Source organism: Chaetodon auriga, chromosome 1 (genome assembly GCF_051107435.1).
Source record: "Chaetodon auriga isolate fChaAug3 chromosome 1, fChaAug3.hap1, whole genome shotgun sequence".
NCBI classification, from domain to species: Eukaryota; Metazoa; Chordata; class Actinopteri; order Chaetodontiformes; family Chaetodontidae; genus Chaetodon; species Chaetodon auriga.
This window is the reverse complement of record NC_135074.1, coordinates 30,567,335-30,584,857: the sequence shown is the minus strand read 5'-3', so window position 1 is coordinate 30,584,857 and position 17,523 is coordinate 30,567,335. Positions and strand designations below refer to the sequence as shown.

The following is a 17,523-nucleotide window of genomic DNA, read 5'->3' as shown; positions in this document are numbered from 1 at the left end:
TGTTCATATTAACTTTAAGCTTCTGAAATGTTTTTGCATTCACTTCCTGTCAGAACTTTATTGGAAATGTGAGAATTGGGAGAAATGATGAAAAACTGTGATCTAACTCAAACAGCCTGGACTTAAAAGATTATTATATTAAGATTATTCATATCATCAAGAGTTTCTATTTCAAACGATCTTTAAACTCTCAAAAATGTCACTGTAACATTACATGAGAATTATTTTACACACATCTTTAGAAATATTAGAGCGGCCATCAAACTTTAAGTTCAGACACTTCAAAGCTGCTGTGATCAATAGTTTTTGATATCAACGATGGCACAGAGGATCCACAGTTCCCCTCAGCTCTGCAGAGAGTTTCAGGGGTTTTTAGCTCATTGTTTTGGTTTTCAGCTTCTCTGTTTTTGGATCAGTCTCAGCTCTCATCAGAGTTGTCCTTAAACGCAGCTTTTTCAGCAAAAAGACTCTCATAAACGCAATAAAGATAAGTTAGAGCCGGTAACCAAAGTGAAGCATTTAGCTGCTAAAGAGCTGATGTTGGTCTTAAATCCATCAGTTGGCCACGAATGATGACGCAGCTCCGTGTCCTTCACATAATCAATTTAAAGGCTGATGATGTGTTAATGTTGTGTTAACAGCTTATTGTCACTGCTTTGTAATGTCGGAAGAAGAAGTCGAAAGTCCCCAAAATGCCAGTTTTTGTTTCTTTTGGAGAACTAAGCCTTTCATTTCATATAGACTCGTAACAGAGGCTGAAATATTGGAGCAGATGAAAGCCTGAAAGGGTTTTACTCCAAAGGAAGAGGAGCACAGAATATAAATATTTCTTTATTAAAATGTAATTCACTCATAAATAATACATAGAAACATATGACACAACAATCCCAGCATCCCTTGCGTCTGTTTGTGTGTGTGTGTGTGTGTGTGTGTGTGTGTGTGTGTGTGTGTGTGTTTACTATGAACAAAGGCTCTTATTTACAGATGTACATGGTCCTCAGTTGTCTGCAGATGAGGAAAACGTCCAGCAGCAGGAAGGAAAAGTCTTTCTGAGTTTGTCCGTTAGTGGAAAAAGAGTCTGTCGGGTTCAGAGCGGCTCGTAGATGCTGCTGGGTTCGGCGGAGGGACTGGAACCATCAGGGCTGTTCTGAGGCGATCCGGGGCCCCGGGGGACCACGCTGTCGCCCAGGGGGGCCACAGCTGGATCTGTGCTGATCCGCTCCACGATGCTGGACAAACAGTCCAAACTGGAAACGAGCGATCGTTTACTGCTGCTGGAATCTGGAGCGCAGAAACAAGAAATGTTAGTTTTTATGATTTTTATAAGAAATATGAGAAAAATGAGGAGGAGCTGCTCTATTAAAGATCGATCAGGTCAAAGTAAAGGTCGGACTGATGGGGGCAGTGATCGTATTATGAGTAAAGGGTCATATTTAAGGTGAGAAGAGAAACAGGAGGTAAGTCATTAAGTGTTTCCATTAAAGGAGAAAGCAAACAGTTTTAAGCAGAAAACTAAATAACTCAAGATGGACTTTTTAAAGAAGAAGGTTAAAGTCCAGTGTGGTTTTATTAATCTGTTATATTAAAGTTAAATTTAAGAAGAATTGTCTTTTTATAGGACATATAATAGAAGAAGCTTGTTAAATCAAAAGAGAAAGTACAAAGACAGTGTAAGAAATGAGTCACATTAACACAGAAATAAAGTGGAAACGCGTCATTTTAAAGGCGCGACCGTGTGAAACTCACCGTCTGCTGTCTGGCTGCAGCAGGAACCGTCACTGTTTTCACTTGTGGTCGAACACGGAGAGATGAAATCCATCTGGAAACAGATCAATCAAGACGATTTCAGTCAACCAAACAAACATCAGCGATCAATACGAGGACACAGTGTCTGAGAGGAGCGACGGACAGCTGATCAAATGAAACTGATACGTGATTTATGTTTAAAAACAGCGAATTTAACGAAGCTTTTTATCAGTTTAACCAAATGTTTTCTGCAGAGGTTTATTACATCATTGTTCTTCATTCTGTTTCTGCACGTAATGAACATTTCATGGTCAAAAGGATCAATATGCCTGTTAACAGTCTGTGACTTTAATTTAAAACTACAAAGATTGTTTTTAACTGTTTCTAAAGCAAAACTTCACTGAGGAACACAAAAACAAGGACACAGTTCAAACTGCGAACTGATGCATTGATTATTTCCAAATTCTTTCCAAATAACTAACAAATTGGTTTCAAACACTTTTAAAACCACCACAAATAAACAGCAAATCAGTCCTGAGTATAAATTCAATTTCAAACTGACTGTTTTTAAGAGGTGCATTCGAAGGTCTGTCGACATTTTTGAGTTAAAAAAAAAAAAGATTTTGGCCTAAAATGTGACTTTAAAGTTGCTTTTAAAGATTCACTCCACTGAAGAAGTATTAAAGCACTGGGGCCAAAAATAAATATCCCAAACACATTCCAAACATTTCATGCGGCAGCACATGAACTGTTCAGCTGTTCTTGAACTCACCACGCCATCAGAGCAGTTGGAGCGGGGGCTGGAGGCGTCCGAATCCCCGCTGTAGTGTTCCAGCGGCGGGTAGAAGCCGTCGTCCCGGACCGTCCTCAGCAGCGCCTGCAGGGACTCGATGTAGCTGATGGCGTTTCGCAGGATCTCCACTTTGGGCAGCCGCTGGTTCGGATTGGACGCCGTGCAGCGTTTCAGGGTCTCAAAGGCGTCGTTGACTTTGCTGAGCCGTCGCCTTTCCCGCATGGTTGCCGCTTTCCTGCGGTCCGCGTGGCTTGTTTTCCTCTTGCAGGCCTTGCAGGCCCAAAGCAGGCAGTGCCCCCCCTGGTGGGGGCCCCCCGGAGCCCTCACATGCACTTCCTCCTCCTCTGCGATTGGCACGTGGTGATGGTGATGGTGATGAAGATGGTCCTCAGACTTCAGCAGGCCGGCGTGCAGCAGCCTGGAGTCCAGGTCGTCAAAAAAGTTCATGTCACCGGCGCTGAAGCCGGGGTCATCGTAGAGGTCATCAGCAGAGTAGAGAGGGAAGGGAAGGTCAGCCAGATCCATCTGCAGGGTCCCTGAGAGCCACCGGAGGACGAAGAGGACGAAGAAGAGCTCCTCTGACGGCTGAGAAAGAAAGGCCTCCACGAAGTAAAAACAGGATGAAAGAAAGGAAGCAAAAGAGAAAAAGAAAAGAAGGTCTGTGTCAAAAGTCTCCTGTCAGTCAGCTGACCTGAGGAGAGGAGCGTGAGAGGAGAGCCGCGCTCTTAAAGGGCCAGTCTGTGGAACCGCTGCTCTGTTGGTTTGTCTTTATAAAGGCATCCACGTGTGGGCGGGGCTGTGGCTCAACTGACCAATGGTCTGAGGGGTGTGTGTGTGTGTGTGTGTGTGTGTGTGTGTGTGTGTGTGTGTGTGTGTGTGTGTGTGTGTGTGTGGAGGGGGCTGGGTGTCACTGAGGTGAAACTCAGCTACAAAAAGGAAGCAATAAAACAAGATTCATATTAATTATAAACAGTCAGCTGTGAATCAGTGTTAGAGGTCAAAGACTGCAGAGAAATGATACGACACAAATGTAAGAGGTCAAAAATCACCTGAACTAATGCAGCGCCTGAATTAAGGAATTAAAGTTTCTTTATTAGGAAATCAGAAAAGTGTCTCCACTAAGGCGCCGTCATCTGTTTTCACTTCTTCAAGCAAGAATCAGACTCAGGTTTAATCTGAAACTCTTTAAGCTGTTTTCACTAAAGAGTAACTTTATCCTGTAAATCAGATGTTAAAAATGATCGTTTGACTACATGAAACAACTTTTTAAGATGAACATTTAGCAGCGCAGACAGTTTGTAAACACGTAACGTGATAACTGTCCACATCAGGGCAGATAAACTTCAGTCACACTTTGAGAAAATCCATCTTTTTTATGAATCTGTTTCCTAAAACTGTACTGAAACATTATATTTCTCAGTGAAAGCTGCATCAGACGTCCTCTCTGAGCTGGAGGAGCAGCACTGACGTTTGTGATCTACTTGTTCATTATCATAATTAATGAATACTCGTTATGATAATTGACAATAATAGAAATCAATCTGCATTCATATTGTTAATGAGACCACAAATAAAGACACATCTGCTGTTCTCTTGAAATCCCACTGAAATATGATTTACCTGTCAGTTTGTATTTATTTATTTGTTATTAATCCTTAATTATTCAGACCTGTGTCACGTTTCTTTTACGTGTAATAAGAGTAAATGTAGCAGCAGCATTAAAGGAGCTGAGCTGTGATGTGACTGTGACGAGCTGCAGTCTGACGTCCTGCTGATGAGGTCAGAATGTCGCACAGTTGTCGAGTCTCTGATGTGAACAGGACGAGGCCCCTCCCCCTCAGTGTGTGTGTGTGTGTGTGTGTGTGTGTGTGTGTGTGTGTGTGTGTGTCCAAACAGGTAAAATAATCTTGATTTCTTTGAAGCGGTCGTCTGTTTTTGTCTTTGTGCCTTTAAAACACTGCTGAAATCACAAAGGTGTGTAACTTTAATGCTCCGTTTATTATGTATATAGCTTATTATATAAAATGAATGCATTAATCATTAATATATGATATATACATGTATTTTTACAGAGTCGGATTGGGGGAAATTGCACATTTTGGTCAACATACATGTGGAAAATTGTGGAATGTGTGAAGTCAAACAGCAAAACTTTTTTTTACAGCTTATTATGTGACTGAAACTTTAACCAAAATAAATTCATTTATGGTTCATTTTAATCTGATTTTAACCCTAAAAACAGAAAGAAAAGTTACCTGGATAGGTGTGATGGGAAATTAATTGCTGTTAGATGAAAATCAAACTTTGTAGAATTGTTATAAAACACAGAACAATTTGCTTTTTACAGAATATGAGATTAAGAATTCGTGGGGTTTTTTTGTTGGACAAGAAAAGACAGAAGTGGTTCATGAATGTTTCCAGCTTGAATTGTTCCTTTGGTTGGACATTTTATGTGTTTTGTGTTAATTTGTGTATTTATTGTTCTGTAACTGTGTTTATTTATGTGTCTGTTGTCTCGTCACTGTGAGATTTTTCACGGCCGCAGAGGTTTGAAGTGTTGCTGTGAGACAGATCAGCTCACATCACAGACTCCTCACAGCTTAATGGGAAGGCAGTATGTTAAATTTAGCAGCTCGTGAAATCTAAGACAAGTGCCCTTTTAACGGAGGCTGGTATCATTTGGGAAGATCCCCCCGACTCTCACGGCCACTCCTGTCCTCAGAACACGTTCCTGTAAACCAGAAGAACATGAAACTGATAGCAGCTGGATCAAATGCTGTCATGAAGGTGCAGGTCTTGGCTTAATTTTGAGGTTTTCCAGCTCTGTTAAAATGTTATATAGACACTCGTAACAGAGAGTTCACATAGACAATAAACAAATATAGAAATAATAGCAAATAAATAGTCCAAACATTTATTTTTGTTGCATAAAATATTGCCTGAATTGTCCAAAAATTAAGCTTTATGCACGAAATCCCTGCAGGTGTTACACATCTGGACAGAAACTACATGGAAACTGTGTCATATTGTTGCAAATGTCATTTCTGCAACACGTGGCTCAAACCCACATAGGTGTATTTCTTCAAACAAAATTTAAATTATATTTTGTGCACGAAAGAAATCAGGAAATGCAGCATTTGACACTATGTGCTCCAGGCGGAAAGTAATACTGAGACTGAATATATTTGAACATTTATGAATATGTACAGATCATTCAGAAAGGTGTCTGACAAGCTCACTGATTATCTAATTAAATCATGCTGTGATTTACTTCATTTTCCATCAGTATAAAACACACTTAAATGACAGAGCTGACGTTATTTAACAAACCTCATGAAAACATCAATGTGTTTGGCATCACTTCCCAAACTGTCAGCGGCACTCAGCTTAAAGCTCATTGGTTCAAGCCCATAATTCATCAAATGCTTCTCATACAGAGTAAACAGAGCATTTGTTGGTGACTGTTTTCAGCGGTGGATTAATCTACATTTGGTGCTGTTGTGAGTGTTTGTGGCAGCAGGACGGTGTGTGTGGGACTGAGTCAGGATAAACTGCAGTGTGTGTGTGTTCACAGTCATGAAGGAACATGAGAGGCTCACCGATGTGTTTTTGGACAACAATGGAGCTTTATGGCACATAGGATGAAGACATACGAGGCTCTGGATACACATAACACATAATTTGGTCTTTCACTACTTTGTGAGAAACATGAAATATCAACAGGCCTTTCCTTTATTTTAACTTGACTGAGGTGTCGGTTCAAAAGGTTTAGAGCAGTTTTTGTTTCCTCCATCGGTGCGATCACAGCCTCAGACTCAGTACTAATCCCGCATTTCAGTGAGATATTAAACCTCAGAGGCAGCTATAAGGGCCGGCGCCGGACCAGACTCTGCAGCTGGAACGATGCCCGAAGGCTTTGGACTCGGCGTGGTAAAGATATCTGAGCAAGCAGCCAATCAGAGGCCAGATAAGGGCCAAGCGACCAATCCCAGTCCAACCACAATAAAAGGTTGAAGCTAAGATATTTGAAATGCTTGGCAGCTGTCAGACCGTGTAATATCATCTATATACTAGATAAAAATACATCTCATACATACGGATTTATATCAAAGCACAGTCACATTGAATACACACACACACACACACACACACACACACACACACACTTATGTAAGTATATGAACATTAAAGTCAATTACACCTTCATTTGAGGCTTTTATTAATTTCTTTTTACATTTGCTGTTCCTTTGATGATAATCTGATTACATGTTCATATCCTACATGTTTCTAGTTTTACATATTCACCGTGCACAGTAAATAAATAATACAATACAATAAACACCAAAACTGAATCCAAACCTTTATGTTTACTGCTGTTTGATGTTGTGACACTGTCAGACAGAAAATCAGTCACTCCTCATCTTGTGATACTCTGCTGGTGTTTTGATGGGTTTTTTGCTGATTTGTGAGTAATATCTGCTTTTCAGTCTTGTTAAAAGACGGCCACCTCCCTTCCCTGATTCCTCGTCATATATGTGAGTGTGATGCCTGGAAACAGCACTCTCCTCTCCTTCACCTCTTATGCCACTGACTCACATCAGCACTTCTCTTCATATTGGACGTGTGGGAGGTTAGATTTTGCCAGTTAACTTGAGGTCAATGGAATTTATCTTTAGACTTAAAAACTGTTTCGTTGGAAACACAAAGGTCACAAACACAAAACAGTGTAAGATTATGATGACAGCCGTAATAAGTTATTAAACTACCACCAATCAACCAACCGACATCAGCTAACATGGCTCAAAGCTTAAAACATAGCAAAACAAGCTCAAAACACAAAATTTGCCTGAAGTATGCCACCGTCAATCCAAGCTAACGGGACACAAAGTTAAAGCTAACATTTGCCTGAGTAACAGGCGAACAGGTGATGAAATATTAGCTAAGATGTTACAAAATTAACATAACATTAGCTTTCTGCTACAACCAATCCTGTTAACTGCAATATCAATTAACAGGACATAAAGCTAACATATATGGCCTGAGAAATGATCCAACATCAGTTAACATGGCTGAAAGCTAATATTACATTAGCCTGAAGTATGCCACCACCAGTTCAATCTAACAGGACACAAAGCTAATGTAACATTAGCCTGAGTTACTCAACAGGTGATGAAATATTAGCAAACATGGCACAAAGCTAACATAAAAGTAGCCTGCAGCAGCGGTAGCTAACACTAATCCGATATCAATTAACAAGATACAAAACTAATGTAAAATTAGCTTGAATTACGCTACTGATGATGAAATAACAGCTAACATCACACAAAGTTAACATAACATTAGCTTGCACTATGCTACCACTAATCCAAAATCAATCAAGACAACACCAAGCTAATGTTAAATTAGCTTCAGTTGAGCTGGCAGTGATCCAACATCAGCTAATGGGGCAGAATGCTAACTTAATGTTAGCAGAGTTAACGCCATCATAAATCACATTGACCATATGAGCAACTGAGTGGCAGAAACCAGACAGCCTCCTGGTTGAAACGCTGATATATTGTGAATTTCTCCCATTTTGCTAAAAGGTCTAAAGACATGTTAACAAAATGGCTGTAAATTGCTAACAGTTTGATAAACTCCAATATCAACACAATTGATCATGATTTCTGGTTTCACTTGTTAACTAACTGCTATGAATACATTATGTGATAAATAATTCAGGCTTTATTTGCACTAATCTTGTGTGATTACAAGGCTTTGAATGGGGCAACCAATCACCTCCAATAACAGGAGTTCAAAAGAAGCATTTACATCCACTTGTTTTTCATACATATTAGATTAAAGAAAGACAGAATAAGAATTATTGTCACCCGCTGCTTATCCCGATGAACCTAACCCTGGATTAGGATTACAGCAGTGGATGCAAACTTTTTCAAAGTTGAAGTTCTGTTGGTTCTGCAGCATCAACGCAGTCCAGCCGTGTTACTCCGCCTGTTGCTTTTGAGTTTGACTGAAGCTCTTAATCCCGTTTCCGTCTTCTCTGTGTTACAGCGAACGTCTCACATTTCATAAGTGCCCACGATATCCCACCAGGGACTGATGCCAGATCAGTTTATAGCGTCGGGTACCAGGCGAGGATATTTTTATTAGGCTGCTAGAGAATGTGTGCGTGTCGTTCAGGGAGGCAGCATCTTCTGCTGTTGGGCTGGTTTATGGTTTGTGTGTTATAAACTGGTTTTAATGTTTCATGGTAAGATTTTATGGCACCAAGAGCATCATCAGCTGTAATTTCAATATTGTTAAAAAGTTGCTTCAATTTATTCATCTCAGTGTATAATTGTGACTATTTTCATGATTAATTCTGATAATTTTCTTGATAGACTCCAGTAATCATGTCGTCCATAAACCTTTGATGCTAATAAAAGTTTCCAGAGCTGAAATTTTTTAATCAGCAGCCACAAAAAATGAGCTGAAGAAACCAAAAAGAGTTTTTCTACAGTAAAATAGAGCATGCATGTCTTTTTTTTAAGATCTAACTGTTCAGAATCTTTACTTGATAATTGCCTGAAATGATTTGCTGATTAGATGAATCTGCTCCTGATCCACTCAACAGACAATCATCTCGTCATTCTCAGAGTTTTGCTGAAGTCCGCCTTCGTCAAGTGCTGCTGTTGTTTGTCTTTCCAACCAAAACAAACAAACAGTGAATCTTCGTCCCGTCAGCTGTCGTCGACGTCATCATCAAAGCTCAAACGAGGAAACCATGAAGCCTCAATCTGATCTGATGTGCAGCGAGCAGACATGTCGGGACACGCTGAACAGGACGGGGGGACGGCCTGCTGGACCTGGATGTGGATTCCAGATGGATCGGAGCACAGAGGGACTCCCCGAACACACACACACACACACACACACACAGCACTGTACCCCCTCCTCTGTTTTACGACTCCTGTTAACAGTCAAAGCAAATTGACGTCGTCTGGCTAATGAGTTGTTTCTCTCCTCTTGATTCTCGCCTCCCTTTTCAGTCTCGTTCACGACTCTGAGCTCACTGAAGGCCTCACTATGCTTCACAGTTCTCATCCAAAAGCCTCTGAAACTCTCAGGGGAATCTGGAGGACTGTGTCAGAAAACCTCCTTTTGTCTCCTGTCTTCTTTTTGATTTGTCTGGTTTTTTTTTGTGTGTGTGAACCAGAGTCCAACTTCATGAATGCCTTTGAGGAGAAACTCTAAAGCGTCGACTGTTTGTATGATAATAGATCATTTTGTATGATCCATCGCGTGACTCTCTAAAAGCAGTGTTTCTATGCAGATGATCAATTTGTGCAATAAAAAAACAAACACAAGCGGAAGCACAGGAGATTTCTTAAAAGGTCAAAATATATGAAGATGCTATTTGCTTTGCTGAGGTGGAAAAGGGTTGGTGAACAAATCATGATGTACATGAAACATGTGCCTTAAACGTCACTGAAGCTTCTTCGCAGAGATGAAACATGGCGGCAGATGAAATTAATACGATACGTGCATGAAACAAAATAAGTGACAGTTGTCCATCACGTTTTCTACATGGTTTTTGATCATTTTAGGGTTTTTAATTGCATTGTGTCTTCTTCCTCTGTGGTGTCTTAATCAGCACCACCAGCTGTTTATCACCAACTGATGAAGCAAACAATAATTTTGTTTGGCTGATGTTCATTTTGGTGCTACATTTGGATGGAACCAGCGTCGCCCATCAGCAGACAAAAGTGCTTTTAGACGTGGTCCAACATGTCCAAAGCCAAACTTTTACTTTTAAATGTAGAGTTTTATGCTTCTTCACAGGTTTTCATTTGTCCTTAAACAGCAGTTGAAGCCACAGCCAGAGCTGAAACTCAGCTTCAGGTTTGAATGAATGTGATCTCAAACTTAAATGTATTTTCAGTTCAGTCAAAATGAGGAACAACGTTCAGCAGCACCCAGATCTCTGAAATGACATGAAGTTTAGGAGGCTGAGAGGAACTCACTCACTGCAGGTACGTGTCTGTTGGATTAACACGATTACAGCTTCGTCTGGCAGCTGCTGTGAGGTGGAGGTGGAGGTGGAGGTGGAGTCTGACAGGTGTACAGCTTCTCCAAGGACACGCTGCCACTGGCTGACTGTGAGTTACTGCTTCCTGTTCCTTGGCGAGGTGGCTGACCTCTGCACACCGTGTGATGGCCGCGACTAACTGCTCTAATGGCCTGCTGGGACTGACTAACACACACACACACACACACACACACACACACACACACACACACACACACACAGAGTTTATAATACAAACATTTATGTATCAAACATGTTCAGTATCAACATTTCCTCGTTAAGGTGATAAAAAGTTTAGTCGGACACAATGAGATTCAAAATATTTGCTTCAAAACATATTGCCATGCAAGTCAGAATATGACCAGAACGCGTCGTCTTTACAGTCGTGCTAGCAGCTGTGAGCCTCTACAGTGACATAGCACTTAGCGCTAAGCACAGAGTGCAGCTGAGGCTGATGGGAATGTCGTTAGTTCTGCAAGTGTTTGGTCACAAACCAAAAGCGTTGGGCAAAACTAATATCTGAACAAACTTTAATAACACAAACAGGTTCATACCGTTTTCTGCAGAACATCAGCATACGTGTCACAGCTTCTGTTTATTCAGTCAGAAATGCCACATCAGTGAGTTTTTCATGAGGGCATCCTTTAAAAACACAACTCCACTGTGTAACTGTGCTCTAAACGTATGAATATTGCAGTTGTTATAACCATAACCTCAGTGTAACAGTAACATATTTAGTATTACCAGCCACAGTATCAGTGCTGTACATGCAGTATTCGAGCAGGCAGCAGCTGCTGTTCACTGAACTCCAGCTCTGATTACTCATGTGTGACTCCTCACTGCTGTTAAAAAAAAAAAAAAAGAAGAAGAAGAAGATTCCTCAAAATGACTTTTCAGTCATTCTTCCTCCTGGTTTCCCCTCAGTTATGAAACACAGCTGGAGACATGAATCACCACGACTGAGAGAAAAACACTGAAATGTGTTTCTTCACTTGGTTACGCAGATTTTCTGCTTTTCATTTTCTGCACATTTAAATTTAGATGCACAGATATCAAACATGTGTTTTCCACTCCTCTTTGTTCATCTGCCTGTTACTTTAACTGTACTTGTAACAGTGTTGTTGCTTCTCCTCGAGCCTCAGATCTGAACGCTTCTCGCTCTGCTGCAGATCATCATCATTACGAAACACCAGCAGCACCGTCACCGCCTCCACCCCCGCGCCCCTCCTGCGGTTTGTTCTTGAGAACAGATCAGGTCCACCTCTGTCTTCCTCTCAGGGGTCAAAGGTTAAATCAATTCAACCTGCTCTCTCTATCTGCTCCTGCTGTGACAAAGCCATCAGGTCACTTCCTGTTGGGGACAAATGTCCGGCGCTCTGTCCCGGGACGTCACCTGACGGCCGGGGTCTGGCCTGGTCGTCAGCTGCCTCTGATGCTGGGATGTTTTTTCACTCCTCCTCCTCCTCTTCCTCCTCGTGGATGCAAATCAGAGCGCCGCCGCCCTCCGGTTCAAAGACACGCTGACAAAAGGGGCCGTGATTGAAGCGGTGACAGCGCCGACATGTTTTATGAACTTCTGACCTGAACAGGAAGCTCGTCCATGTCCAGCAAGTCAAAGTCAAAATCTGCAGATTTTGTTTTCTGTTTGATGAATTTCAAAGAAAAATGACTCGACTTGTTGAAAAGTTCCCAGAACCCAAAGAGACATCTTCAAAAAGACAAAATCAAAGAACCCAAAACCGAAATATTCAATTTACAGAGAAACGATCTGAGAAAATGAGTTGGAAACAGAACATTTGCTTAAAAAATGTTAAACAATCAATCAATCATCAAAACAATATTTCAGTCTGTCATTTGAGCATTATTCTATGATTAATTCAATTTCATGATTACATTTGCCAAATTACAATATTTGTACCTCAAAACTGCCCTTGAATACAACACTGAAATGTGAATCCACCACTGCTGAGCAGTGAAACAACACTGTTACAGATTAAATTGAACAGAGATTAAATTTACGTTCTGATGTGAGTGCTGTAAACTGCACGTCTTCATATACCTGCACAGGTCGGCGTCTTTCCAAAACACGTCCAATCAGGTGAATTTGTCTCAGGTGGATCAAGTTCTGGAGAAACCTGAAGGATAATCAGAGCAAACAAGGAGAACCTCCATCTGCAGACCCACAGAAAAGGCTGCCGAGGCAGCGATAATTCAAACAACTAAAACATGTTTCAACACTTTGATTTTACACCATAAGAAAATGAATGGAAACCAATGGCTGCTTAGAACAGCAGGAAAAACACATCCGACAGTCTAAAACTACACAGCATGAATGTTATAGAATTAAACTTAACATAAAATAAGAATTAAAAAATGTTTTAGGATTTTCATATTGGAAATAATCGAATGGAAGTCAATGTATACATGTAAAAATACATCATAAAATCAAAAACAAATGAATCTGGTATAAACCCTTGAAATAAGAAGTAATGAACACTTCTGTCATTTGGTGCAGAAATCTGTCTGTTCATGTGAAGCTTGTTGTTTTTGGAGGCTTTTCGGTGGCAGATTAATGCAAACATGCGGCTCTGAAGCGATGGGAGGGGTTGGGGTTTGGAGCTGTGGGGGTGCAGCTGTTGTAACAGGATTACCAGGGCGAGATGACCCCCACCCCCCCCACCCCCCACCCCCACTCATAACACAACAACACCCTGACAAATCCTCCATGCCGGCACACACAGATTTCAGGCAGTCAGAGAGCACTGAGTGCAGGTTTCAGAGGTTTTCAGCCTCACAGGTGAGACTCTGCAGTGAATCCAGGTGAATTGAACTTTTACCTCAGCGCTTTGTGAGGTCCACATCTTTCCTCAGTGGGTCATTTTAATGGATAATTGAAGTTTAACTGCAGATCAGATGGTGTTTATCTTTCATTAACGTGTGGAGTTAAACTGCTGGATGTTATGGAGACTAAAAACAGAACATGACTTCATCCTGCAGCAGCGAACCTTCCCGACACTGAACCCACGAGCATCAGTCGGCTTCTTCTGCTGCTGCAGAGGCCAGCTTGGCCCTCAGCGCTCACATGTTTGGGGACCTCAGTCAGAGTTTTGGGCGGCGGTCCAGCCGTCTGGACGTCAGCGGTCGTACCGCCCAATCAGATGATGGCTGTGTGCCCTTCTGTGCCCTCAGCGCGGGCTTACAGGAGAGGTGTCAGCCAGCTCTGAGTCACACATTCTCATGTCTTTGTCTCCCTGCTGCACACTAACTCATCTGCCATTTCAGATCCTGGCACCCCGTCCTTTTCCCGCCATTCTCCATCACCTCACCTCGCCCGCCTATCTGCACACCTGTTGTCCATTACAGAAAATGTTTGGGCACAGACGTCAGAGAGGTGTGGGAGGAAGAGGAGGAGGAGGAGGTTTCTAAAGCTATTCGACCATTCAATAAACATTTCCAAAGAAGAACACTGACAGCTTGTCATCTGAGTTCTCAGGCCGTCATGTGACCAGACTTTAATCTGAACTGACATCACTTCTCCATCTGAGCTCTGTGTGACCTCCTCGTCTGGTCTTGGCAGCTCATCGGATACGAAGGTGGCGGCCTGGCTTACACGTCTGTTGAAAATCCGTGGATTTTGTGGGTTCGCGGCTCAGTATCACTTTCCCGCCCGCCAGCGCGCTGCAGCATGTAATCAGCCGAGTGTTCAGACCAGCCAGCCAGTCTGGAGTCTGAGCGGGCTGAGAAGGAAGGAGGAGCAGGTTCACTTCCTCTGGATATCCATCCTCTCACATCTGGTTTAGCAGTTGGACCCTGAAATTAAAGAAGCAACTTTTCAAACGGTCCCAAAAGTTGTTCTCTCACATCTGCCGACACACCAAAGAGTTCATGTTTCAGAAGTTTAACAGTCTGATAAACACTAGTATCTAAAATTAAAGCGTCAAAGAAACAGGAGTTTAATATCAAAACTTCGTCTTTTAACTTCATTTTCCTCATTAGCTCATACGATTGATAGTAGAGCCTCTTTCTAGTTAATATCAATGAAGAAAAAATGTCATAAGTGATTCATTTGTGTTATTGTAATAAATATAAATCAAAGTTTCAACAGATTTCCTCTGAAAACAGAAAATACTTCTTCTGTGCTCTGAGCTCGGGTCTGTTTAACCTTCTAACATCACAGCTTTCACAGCTGACTCGTGTTTTTTTTAATGTTTTTAAAGCTGCATTAACTGACTTTTCAACACTAGAGGGCAGAAAAGTGCAGAATGAGTTTTGTTCTGAGTCCTGGCTGTGGTCACGCTCTAACATTAAGGTGCAGTTTGTTGTTTGTGACTCACCTCCAGTTTTGAGTGGCTCCAATCACGTTTCTTCATTTAGGTTTGTTTTTGGTCCTCGAGGGGAAATTCATCAGGAGGAAGTCGGATTTAAAGTTTTTAAGCAAAAGAAAAGCAGGCAAACAGGATCCGTCCGAGTCCAACAGCAGCTCAACAAGGTCGACTCTCAGTGTCGCTACGCATGAGCTCGAATACATCTGAGCCAAAAACAAGTTTAATCCAGTGTTTTAGAAGTATCATTGAAGTATAAAAAAGTCATCACAAGTACACTTTCACTTTTTCGATGTTTGACATATGCTTTAAAAAATGTACTTCTCAATAGAATTCAATAGAAAATAAATATACTAATTCTGCAGTACTTAAAGTGGTATTTCAGAGTTTCAGAGAGAGTTTCAAAGTGTACTAAATTACAAATATTTTTAATTGGAATACAGTATATTTATGAAAACTATACTTCATTTGAAGTACTTTTAAGTATATTTCCAACTTACTGGTGACATACTTGTACTGTGAGTGTGTTTTGAATACTCATGAATCCTGATTTCCTCTTGTGTACTTCAGTACACTTAAAGTTGCTAAAAAGTTGTATCAATTTAGCAACTATTTACTCTTCAAGTATACTCAAGTATTACCCAAGTGGTACTCAAGGACTGCTTGAGTACACTTAAGTATACTTGGAGGTGACAAAAAATAGTACAAAGTGTGCTTAGTACATTCAAGAAGCAGGATTTGAGCATGTTTTTTCAGCCGGGAGCCAAAATAAATCTGCAACGTGTTATGATGACGGAATAATCATCACAAACCTTGTTTAGTTTTTCCAAAAGAAGTATTTATTGAAAATGCAAATGTACATTTGTATGATACAAATCCTCTTTAACTCGACTATCCAGGCGTGTTTGATCTGAACAAACGCGTGAAGGGAAACATGCATCTCTAAGGCGCCGCCGTGCTCTCCGGACGTCTCCTCTGCGCTCACGGTGTCCTGACGTCGAATCAAAGTTCTGGATCCTGCTGGCTTTTGTTTTTGTTTTTGTTTTTGTTTGTTCTCCGGTTGGATCGAATGCTTCTCTTCGTGTTGTCGTCCACAGAATCAGAACGTCTGTGCTCTATCAGACTCCAATAAATAAATAAAGTGCTCCTCATACGGCTGGACTTCAATCAGTTAATGCACCTCGCTAGTGTTGATTATATCAAGTACATTTCACATCACTGAATATACAGTTTATTCTCTCTAGAAGTGAAATATCTAAGAATCTGATCTTAAAAAGTTAGGACACTGAGTTATTTACAAAAACAAGGCACGACATGAGGGATTCTGGGTAAAATGGGAATCTCTAAGTGATGATGATGACGATGATGGCGATGATATTTCCTGATTGTCTGCATCACATCCTCTGTTTAAAAACTTTTTCATACATATATTTTCAAATCTTTTGCTTTTCAGCAGAGAAACGCTGCGAGAAGACGAGCAGAGAAACAAGTTCTCCCCCAAAAACCGAAGCTGAACGTCCTCTTTCCTTCTCTGAGCCTTTTCTTTTGCCTGCAGGCCGGCAGGAAGGTGGCAGAGCAGCAGGGAAGCGCGAGGCGTCAAACCCTGTGCAGCTTTTCGTCATTTTCATATCAGTCAGTTATTATCAGAACAGCATTTAGAGGCTCCGATAAACCGTCTCTGATTTGGACTTTAAGAGAAATCTGCTGGAGTTATGAAAGAAAACAGGACGTGGACAAACAGAGCGAGAGTGTTTCAAGCTAATGATGACGTTCAGAAAATCATGAATCTACCACGAGCACTACTTCCTGCTGTGCATTCAGCGTCGGGTACAGTGTTTGTGTGCCAACCCTAAAAACATCAACTTTGGAGGACGCTCACTAGATTTATCCACTGTGGTCATTATATTCATTTCCAATAAATTTTGGAGTGACATCAACAAATTAATAGACTGACCTTCATATAAAAAATCTGATCAAAACGCTCATAAATGACAAACCAACCCCATCATGTGGTGACATAAGAACGCCACAGTCGTGTCCTTTTGTGACACTATTTTGTAATAAAAATGTAAATAGAAGAGGTCAAAGGTCACCTGCAGTGCCCTGTAGTTTGAGGCTGCAGTACCACCTCCCTGCCAGCAGAGGCACCAGGACGAGTCTCACATTGTGCAGCTCAGTGTTCCACTCTGCAAACATCCTAAAGCAACATGGCCGAGGTTTCTTCTTCGTCTTCTTCTGTGTGTTGTGGTTATAGAGGGTGTGTATGTGAAGACCGGCGTGCGTGTGTTTGTGTGTGTGTGTGTGTGTGTGTGTGTGTGTGTGCGTTTAGGACCACTGGCAGGAGCAGTCGGTGGGCTCCTGGATGGTGTAGCTGACCCAGGTTGCGTTGCCGCTGCAGTAGAGCTGCACGGAGCGCCGCTGCAGCCCCGTCTCCCTGCAGCACTTGCAGAAGCGAGCGTACGTGTTGATGTTGTAGTTGTAGATGCTGGCGGACGGACACTTCCCGTCACATGACACGATGTTCACCTGCAGGACACAGAGCGGGAGGACAGACGGTAGCAGAGGAAGGTAACTGAACCTGTCGGTGCTGATTC

General features: G+C 41.6%; 2 protein-coding genes across 2 annotated transcripts in view; both read right to left on the bottom strand.

Annotated features, from left to right (window-relative positions):
- Window positions 1–1,038: 1,038 nt before the first annotated feature.
- Window positions 1,039–3,150, bottom strand: LOC143322833 (myoblast determination protein 1 homolog). Its single transcript, XM_076734203.1, has 3 exons — window positions 2,519–3,150; window positions 1,747–1,819; window positions 1,039–1,281 (listed from the first exon to the last, which is right to left on the bottom strand). The coding sequence occupies exons 1-3, from the start codon at window positions 3,062–3,064 to the stop codon at window positions 1,088–1,090; spliced, it is 813 nt and encodes a 270-aa protein (XP_076590318.1). The 5' UTR covers window positions 3,065–3,150; the 3' UTR covers window positions 1,039–1,087.
- Window positions 3,151–17,254: 14,104 nt separating this feature from the next.
- otog (otogelin) overlaps window positions 17,255–17,523 on the bottom strand; it is a 50,514-nt gene continuing 50,245 nt past the window's right edge. Inside the window, exon 59 of the mRNA XM_076728206.1 lies at window positions 17,255–17,455. Coding sequence (XP_076584321.1) covers window positions 17,255–17,455 — 201 coding nt within the window. The remainder of the gene's footprint in view (window positions 17,456–17,523) is intronic.

What these genes read in the sequence shown, in the direction of transcription:
- LOC143322833 (XM_076734203.1), bottom strand. Translation starts at nt 3,064, where the DNA reads ATGGATCTGGCTGACCTTCCCTTCCCTCTCTACTCTGCTGATGACCTC. An exon ending in CCAACTGCTCTGATGGCGTG is followed by an intron (nt 1,820 to 2,518) that starts GTGAGTTCAAGA and finishes ATCTGTTTCCAG; the next exon opens with ATGGATTTCATCTCTCCGTG. An exon ending in CTGCAGCCAGACAGCAGACG is followed by an intron (nt 1,282 to 1,746) that starts GTGAGTTTCACA and finishes TCTGCGCTCCAG; the next exon opens with ATTCCAGCAGCAGTAAACGA.